Genomic DNA, 9,688 nt, shown 5'->3' with positions numbered 1-9,688 from the left:
TAGTCCATTTTATTATTTTTTGCTTTCAAATTTTTTATTTTATTCACATATTAATATTTAATTGGCTTAGGATTGAGAATGGGACACCATTAAGAATAGGTGATCTTCATCGCATTAACGGAGTCAAATCATCATTCATTACCCACTTTTTTCTTGATTTATATTAAAATAATGAACAAATAAAACCCTTCACTTATTCACTTACATCAATTATTCATTAAAGTTACTTGAAAACTTAATCTTGCTTACCACACACAAACATATGTTATGTATAACATATACTATATATTTTGGTCTGGCTACCAACCTATTGAATACTTGTAATTACCCTTTAACAACCTTTGGTGTTCATTGGATATATGTTTTCACAAGATACATGCTTGGAATAAATTTTTGCGTGATGTTTGGTTCAGTTTCTTGTCATGTTCAACAAATTTGTCTGTTGCATTTATTTTACTGTCGCAAATTTATATAGTGGAACTGAAAATAGTTCAAGTTAAAGTACTTTTTGCCTTTTAATAATGTTCCTTCACATAGTTTTTGCTTTCTTAAAATCATTTAAATTACTAGAATTTTTACCCCAATTTTTTTTATAAAACTAAATAATGGGTAGCAGTTAAAGTTGCACTCGTTATTATATTAGATTACCACATCTATCATACCTTTCTCTTTTCTTATAACCCTACCATGATTTGACAAATATAACAATCAATACAAAATTAATTTATTCGTTTCGTGAAGACATTGGAGACCTGAACATTGAAGAAAAATGTTGCTTTAGTTCAGATAAAACATACTCGAGAATAAAAAAAATAAAATTTTGAACATATAAAATGACAGTTTTTATTGGTTAAAACTAAAATAGTCAATTTTGGTATAAATACTATGCCATGTTTGAAAATTTCTTCTCTCATCATGTGCACCACTGCGGGGTTAATTTTTTGCTACGTTGGTGGTTTTAGGTCATTTGAAATAGTCTTCTGTGGAATCCTTTTAAATAGTGAATCCCTTTAAAAGAATAAAGAAATTAGCAAAAAATAAAGAGAACTACTCAACCTAGTTCTTTATCCAATCATGCATGCATCTAGATTGGAGATCCTTAAACTGTTCCTCTTTTCTAAGATAAGAATTACAATGAGGAAACATAGCTGTTCAGAGTTTGATCATTAAAGATATAGTAAAAACCAAACTTAGATTTAGGCTAGGGTTAATTAAATATAACATTAAGGGACAATAAAAGTTTTGTTATCTAACTGAGTTAAAATTGGAATCAGTTACAAATTAATTCTAATATGACGTTTTGCTAATAATGCTTCACTAGGTACGTTTTATAAAAACTCTTAATTAATTTAGTAAATACATATATTTGGAAGTTAATTAAATGAAACCATATCAAGTGAAACCCATAATTTTATTCATATATTCTGAATGCTCTTAAGCTATCACGCTGTAAATGAAGAAAAACAATTACTGTTTATGCACACTATACATAATCGGAACATGATTATTAACTCAAAGGCAAAAAGATATGATAAGTGGTTAAATATTATCATTTTTTTTGTAAGCAAAGAGAAATATATTAAGAAACCACAAGGGTTGCTAATCCAATACAAAAAAAAAACAAAATATACAAGAAAGAAAGAATACAAGATCAAAGGTCCATATTATCATATAAATAGAGTTGTATCATTTCATGTGTCACGACCCCAGTGTCCAAGTAACTTCCAAGGCATCTATATTATCTAAAAATACAAATAAAGAGCGAAACTGAAGTATTGTGTTAACCATGATATATATAATATCAAAAGTTAGCTCTTTTTAAAATAAACTTTACATTTTCATTAGCTTAAATGTTGTTCTAAGGGTAGTAGTATACGTGTTCTAAGGGGAGTAGTAAACTAAACCCAAATAATTTTATGTGAGTATGTACCAAATAACATTCAAGTTTAAAATTTACGCACCCTTAGTGTATATTATTCATTATTCATTATTAAATCCATATCATTATGGTTTAGAGGGGAAAAAGTGAATGAAATATGGAGAAAGAGAGTGGGTGAGAAGAAAGCAAAGGTAGCTAGGTAGCGAGAGAAGCATGGGCCAAATACAAACAATTCCAGCTGCAGCGTTAAAGGCAGTGAGCTGCATAACCCAACAACAAATGCATCACCCATTTGCTAACTCCTCCTTCATTCACACACAACACAACCCCACGCATCCACACCCTCCTTTTTTGTTTCTCTCTCCAAAAATCTTATGTCTTACTCTAATCTATTACTACCATTAATTTATTATGATTATTTGGGAACCATAACATAGTCTGACCGTAAAGATGAATGGTTTAAAAAATGAAATGAATGATGTTGTAGGTCCAATCTCCTCTATGAAAATTAAAAGAGAAAGTCATGGTGATTTGATAGTTAAAGATTATAAATGAAGTGAAGGAGACTAAAAGTTCAAACCAAAAACAAATACTAATATACTAATATTTATTCAAAAAAAATATTAAGTAATATAGAACTGACTAAGAGTGTGGACAATTAGCAAAGATTGATTTCATTTGAAGTGTCCTCCAAGCTAAAAGACTAATTTCTCTTGGATCAGAGTCCAACCATCATAGAGTAGAGAAGGGTCGAGAGTCACAAGTGATACATCACATTTTGAACAAAACTTTAAGGTATTAGTTTTATAAACATTTTCTACTTCTAAGTTTTTTCACTCCTCCCCGTATATATAATATGGATTTCATACTTGAGTAAACCTACAATTTCTTTAGTGTTAAATAGGCGTCATTATCTAAAAATAATAGTATTATCTTGGTGTACATTTTTTGGTAGGAAAGTATAAATATATTAAATAATATTGGTGTTAAGAAGAATAAGAAACACGAGATTACTACTTGTAAAGAAAAGCTAAATCCACGGGAAGAAGAAGACGAGAAGCAACACAAGGGGCAAATAAAAGAGAAAGCAGAATTAAGGTGTGTCTCTCTTGGACTGATTCGCTTCAATCGCATCTATTTCTTCCCCACCTCCTCTACTACTCTCTCCTATTTCTCTATCTATTCTCTTTCTCTCATCATCAACAACATCAAAAGGCAAAGAAACATAGTAAAAAATAAAAAGAAAAACATACAGCAGGTGCTACAAGGAACAAAGTAGACACACAGTTTTTTCATGGCTGTTCAAGCTCAATATCCATCCAATGTCATTTTTTTAAACAGGTTAATTAATTTACATTCTCTTAACTTCTTCTTTACCTTACCACATATTGTATATTTGTTATGTTCAATCAATACCATCAATTCTGATACTTATTTATCTATCTCTCCTTCTATTTCTAACAAGCAGAAATGGTCAAGAAGAAAATGATTGCTCATTACAACAACCACAATCAAAAGGAGGATATACTCCATACAACAACAACAATGGAAGTATGCTTTCTTATTTTCACTCCCTCATTCTATAATCTTAATCTATAAATGAATATGGATCATATAAAGAATGTGCTAATTTCATATATATCATTGGCAGGTGCCAATTCTCGCAAGAGAGGAAGAGAAGATATTGTAGCCAATACAACACCTAATAATATAATGAATCCATTATTCTCAATGCAATCACATACTCCACAGCTTATAGAACTCTCTCAACTCCATAATCAACACCAAAATGTGGGTTCTATAGGCCTAGGCTTATCTTTTGATCACCAACAACAACAAAGATTACAACTTCAACAACAACAACAACAACAACAACATGGGAATCGCACATCCTCGTACTTATCTTTATCTTCTGAAGGGTTTTCTTTACAAATAAAACAAGAAAGAGATGAAATTGATCAATTTCTTCATGCCCTGGTACAAATTTTCTTCCTTTTCTTCATTTTTTCATTTTGTTCATTGAAAAGTTTAGTTTTTTGGAGTGGAAATAAAAAAATGAATGATGGGTATTTTGTGGAATTTTATTAGGGAGAGGATTTACAGAGTACATTAGCGGCCAGGAGGCAAAGGCATTACCAGGAGCTGCTACGTGCTGCGGAGGAGGCGGTGGCGCGTCGATTGAGAGAAATGGAAGGTGAAGTGGACAAAGCCACTCGTCGAAACGCGGAGCTAGAGGCACGCGCCGCCCAGCTAAGCTCGGAGGCGCAGGTGTGGCAGGCAAAAGCGAGGGCGCATGAGGCGGCGGCGACGTCGTTACAAGTCCAACTTCAGCAGACAATAATAGCTGCCGGAGCCGGTAGATGTCACGGTGGAGATGACGGTGGCGCAGGGTTATCATGTGCCTTGGATGGGGGTCAAGCGGAGGATGTTGAATCGGCTTATATTGACCCGGACAGGGTTGAAGTGATTACATCTGCGGCGGCGCGTGCAAAATGTAGGGGATGCGAGAAGCGCGTGGCCTCGGTGGTGGTGTTGCCGTGTAGACACTTGTGCATGTGTGCAGGATGTGATGCGCATTTTAGAGCGTGTCCAGTTTGCCTTACTCTCAAGGATTCAACCGTTGAAGTCCATCTCTGTTAACGGGTACCCCACAAGGAATTACCTTAGCAGTGCCCTCCAAAAAGGCACCACCAAAAAAACTTCAAAAGAAAAAACAGAAGATTCTGCTATAAAAATTATTAATATATAATTATTTTTTTGTTTCTCTCTGTTATTTTTAACTTAAATGAAGGTGAATAAGTTTGGTTTGAGTCTGACAATGTGGTCCTCTTTGAAATAACGTTTAGATGGGCTATGGATGGTGGTATTGTTAAGTACTCATTTTAAAAATAAACTTTTTTTTTTTGTTTTTTTGTTTTTTTGCTTTTGGAAATTCTGAGTTGGTGTAACCTATTCCCTATTTTTTTAATGCCTTTATCATAATGACATTTCAATATAAAAAATTTCAATGTAAAAGTATTTTTGTTTGTAAGGATGCTTCTTTAATTAGCTAGGTTGTTGTCGTGTAGACACTTGGAGGAAGCCTGAATTTGTTAATGAGTTTCTATGTTACTGGTTAGGGGTGTCAAAACGGGCCGCCCGGCCCGTTTAGCCCGCGCCTGCAAATACCCGGAATAATTTAAGCGGGCTGGGCATGCCCGCAATTAGTTAACGGACAAAAAGTCATGCCCTGCCCGTTTTAAAACGGGCTAACGGGCTAACAGGCGGCCCGCGGGCATTTTCCTGTTTACATTAAAAAAGCAACAATGGTGAATGCTAAGTTATCAAGTACATTATGCAGTAAATCAATAGATTTTACATAACCACATTACATAATAATTCAAAGTTTCTATAATAATAATTCAAAACATGTCTCTCTAACCATATTAGATAATAATTTTCTCTAACAAGTATGCAATAATAATTATAAAATAACCAAACAATAATAAAGTCTTGGATTAAAATTTTAAAAGTGTAGAATATAATACCTGCGGGCCGCCCGCGGAGCCCGTTTAAAATGCCCGCTAATAAAGCGGGAAAACGGGCCGGGCAATATGGGCTAACAGGCAAAAATATCATGCCCTGCCCGCATTTTTTTGCGGGCAATGCGGGCTGGCCCGCGGGCAATGCCCGTTTTGACACTCCAATTACTAGTTGGCCTCCTCTCCACTTGAGACTCTAGGGTGCATATCATAATATGTGACATCTAAAAAAGTTTAATGAAATAGGTTTAATTTTATTTTTAAATTAAATAAATGTAAATTAAAAACAAATTCTTCCCATCACATTCCAGTACTGAATAATCAAATACTATAGAAGAGTTATATTTTTTACATAGTATTAAACAACAAACTAATATATTGATAATAAAGATTTGTGTTTGTAATTTATATATTATTAGATATACAAAACAAATATATAGTTTTCTACCCTAATTTATTTATATCATTCTAATTTCATAACTTATATTTTTGTTTTCTAGAGAAAATATTTGATTCACAAGATGTTGGTCTACTGGTGTAAAGCCTTATTGAAATTCTATTAGACCCAAGTGTCAAATGAGTGTCAAATGTTAAATTCCTGTAAGTGACACTTATTGGTGAGTATACATGGATCCCAAAAGATATTAATTTCTTATTTTGAGGGAATGTCCTTGTTTATACAAAAAAGAAAATATAAGCTAATTTCACAACAATTTGCATGAAGAGCATAAGTTATGTGGTGTGTTAGAATAGGTGAGATTATGTAAGAGATAATTGATTAACACTATAGTTAATCAATTATCCGTGTAAGAGTTAATCGATTAACATTATAGTTAATTGATTAATTAGGTAGTTGTTTCAATTTCTTAAGGTGAACTTTGTGTACGATAATCGATTAATCAACAAACTTAATCGATTATCTAATTAACAAATTATGCTTTCTGATTTAGTAGTTGTTGTATATAATGTGTATTTTCCTAATCTTTGTAAACAATTCACTCATGAGAAATATCAATTCTTTAAACTTTCTTTTTCATTCATTCGTTTCTCACACTTCTTGATTCATCAAGAAATTTCATCCATGACTCAAACCACATTCTAACATGATATCAGAGTGAATTAATTATTCCTTCCATGACATGTTCTTTATCCTTCAAAGCTTCATACTCTTTTGTGGTTGGGCTTGCAAGGCTCTTAATGAATGGAGAAATAATGGAAAGACTATTCTTGATCAATCTTTAAGGAAACTTGTAAATAATTCTCCATCTTCAACATCATCTGCATCATTATAATGCATCATTGTCTTTTGTGGCTGAGAAATCCAATAGGGACTTGGTCACAAGATCACAAACCTAGGAAGAATATGTGAGATTATGTAAGAGTTAATCGATTAACTATGTAAGAGTTAATCGATTAACTGAGTAGTTGTTTCAATGTATTAAGGTGAACTTTGTGTACAATAATTGATTAATCAACATAGTTAATCGATTATTTAGTTAATATATTCCGCTTTAGTAGTTATTTATATAACGGAGTATTCCTTTAATATTTGCAAGCAATTCATTAATAAGAATAATGAAATATTTTGAGAATGGTTATTAATTTCAACATAGTTTTGATTATCTATTTTTTCTCATTCTTCATTCTTTAAACTTTCTTTATCATTCATTTCTCATTCTTATTGTTCATAAAAAACATTTATCTGCTCTTACCAAACTTTAATGATTTTTCAATAGTCAAATTGAGGGATAATATATATGCCAGGTAACATTTTTTAACTTTGCAATCAATTACAGTTTTACAGGCTTGTATTTATTGCAGGTCCCCAGCACTAAATTGAATTGCGTTTACAGTTTTACACGCATTGTGTTTATTTTTGTGTGTAGCAGATCATGCAATGAACTAAATAGAAACTGCTTTCATTATGTGGCAAGGAAATAATTTAGACTTCATTTTGCTCCCTAAAATGTATTGGAAAATAAGTTTTACATCGTCTATCTCATTATCTCGGGATTCGTTTAAATATCTGTTGGGTTACTCCTTTCATTGCCAATTAGTTTTGAGATGAAACCTTAACATTATATCAGAGTGAGAGCTCAACTTCTTTCTGGTTGTCATGGGCCAAAAGATGTCCTTTGTTAAAGATAACTCTTCGCCTGATCCGACAGACTTATGTGGAAGGGCATGTTGGAAAGTAAGTCTCACATCGCCTATCTCATTATCTCGGGAATGATTTAAATACAATATTCTTAGTGCCAATTAGTTTTGAGATGAAACCTTAACATGGTATCAGAGCCATAACTCAACTACTTTCCAGTTTCATGGGCCAAAAAATGTCATTTAGTTGTGGGTCAAAGGTAACCTTTCGTCTGGTCCGGTAGGTTTATGTGGAGGGGTATGTTGGATAGTAAGTCTCACATCTCTATCTCATTATCTCGAGAATGATTTAAATACATGTTGGTTACTCATCTCATTACAAATTTGTTTTGAGATAAAATATTAAATAGTTTGTTAGATCTTCTAATCACATAGATTAGAATTTAATCCAAATAAATCTAGATAAATATTATTATAGATTTGTTGACTGGGTACCAACAAAACGTTGGTCTAGTAATCTAAGGTTTCATTAGATCCTCAGAAAAATCGAAAGGTCGGAGATTTCAATTTCTTGGAGTGAGACTTGTTGGGAGAGGCAGCTAAATTAATTCCTTACAATAGATAAGGTAAAAAATAACCTTGATATTTCCAAATCAAGATTTATTGATTGAGTATATTAATCTCAACCACTCATTATATTTAATAGTCTATACTAATACATATTAATCAAAATATACATAAGAGTAAACTTATTCTTAGATTTTGACCAGAAAAACACGATTTTTCCATTGTATTTTTTTAATATAATATTTATATATTGTTAATGTAAGGATTTATATACAATTATTATATTATCTAATATTCATTTGAATTAATTTTTCTAAATAATCAATAATAATTAAATATAAATAATGAATAATACAATAATAGTTGGAATTCTATTTGCAACCACAAAAAAGTCTAGACACATCTGAAGTTTAACAAAATCATTCCAACTCTCCAAAATGTTCTTTTTCATGGTAAACACACCTAAATCCTAAAACACTCGACCACTTAACCCAAACTCAGAATCATCGCACCAAGAGTCTCTCCTCTCAAAAACCTTACCGCCTTCCTCACCGATCAATTTGGCCAATGGAATAGTGTCCATCATTGAAGGATTGCAATGAAAGTTTCATGCAAGATTGATGTCACGCCAATGACACTACTCACGCATGGTGACAGCGCATGTGACCAAACAAAGCCTTCCATGACCACAACTTCTTCCCTATCTTGGTGCTCCCATTACAACGGTAAACTTCTTTGGTAGATTACAAATACCACAATGGTAATATGATGAGAAGATGAAGAAGAAAAGGGTATGAGGTTATGGAGGGAGCGAAAAACCCTGGTACATTGTCAATGGTAACTTTCAGTTATGGGTAAAGAACTAGTCCATTCTAAAATATGGGTGAAATGTCTAAGAATTTTAGGGTTTGGATGTGATTAGAAGTAAAAAGGGATAATTTGTAAAAATTAAACATCAGCTTATTTAGATTTTCGTGAATTTAAGTAGATTTCCTTTCCTGGTGATTTAAAGGTGAAATAGTTACATCTATATTAGTCTTTTAACAATATGGGAAATAATAGAGAGGCACAAAGCAATAGCAAAACTTATGAAGATATGGGAAGAGTGGAGAACCACAATTGAAATAACACATCTTGAACCAAAATCTTAAGGTATTAGTTTCATAAGTCTTTTCTACTTATAAATTTTTTCGCCCTCCCACATATCTAATGTGAGACTTTACACTTCTCCCATATCTAATTTTGACCAAAAAATCTTAAGGTATTAGTTTCATAAGTCTTTTCAATAGTTCCATATGTCTTTTTTACTTATATATTCTTTCACTTCTCCCATATATTCAATGTGAGACTTTACATTGAAATAAACTCAACAATGCAATTCCAACAAACTTTTTGAGGGCATCTATGGGCATTAATTGCTCTCTAGGTTGTATAAGGTGTGGTGCTGATGAGGAATCTACTTTATACTGTTTTTGGGACTGTCCTTTAACTTTGCGCTTGTGGAAATCCATGGGATTCAATTCCGCAAACTTTTACGACAATGGTGATCTTTTTAATTGGGTGAAAGATAATTATTGTATATATTCTGGAGATAATTTCCTTGCTATCTTATTGGTGGTCTTGG

At 32.5% G+C, this 9,688-nt stretch overlaps 1 protein-coding gene across 1 annotated transcript; it reads left to right on the top strand.

The window, feature by feature from the left end:
- The first annotated feature begins 2,881 nt into the window (after positions 1 to 2,881).
- LOC109337866 (BOI-related E3 ubiquitin-protein ligase 1-like) lies at positions 2,882 to 4,533 on the top strand. The gene is made up of 4 exons (XM_019574944.1): positions 2,882 to 3,220; positions 3,348 to 3,430; positions 3,531 to 3,856; positions 3,968 to 4,533. Exons 1-4 carry the CDS (start codon positions 3,174 to 3,176, stop codon positions 4,517 to 4,519), a joined length of 1,008 nt encoding a protein of 335 aa, XP_019430489.1. The 5' UTR covers positions 2,882 to 3,173; the 3' UTR covers positions 4,520 to 4,533.
- The last annotated feature ends 5,155 nt before the right edge of the window (positions 4,534 to 9,688 follow it).

Source organism: Lupinus angustifolius, unplaced genomic scaffold (genome assembly GCF_001865875.1).
Source record: "Lupinus angustifolius cultivar Tanjil unplaced genomic scaffold, LupAngTanjil_v1.0 Scaffold_12_9, whole genome shotgun sequence".
NCBI lineage: Eukaryota > Viridiplantae > Streptophyta > Magnoliopsida > Fabales > Fabaceae > Lupinus > Lupinus angustifolius.
The sequence above is the reverse complement of the archived record's forward strand: the minus strand, read 5'-3'. Positions and strand labels throughout refer to the sequence as shown.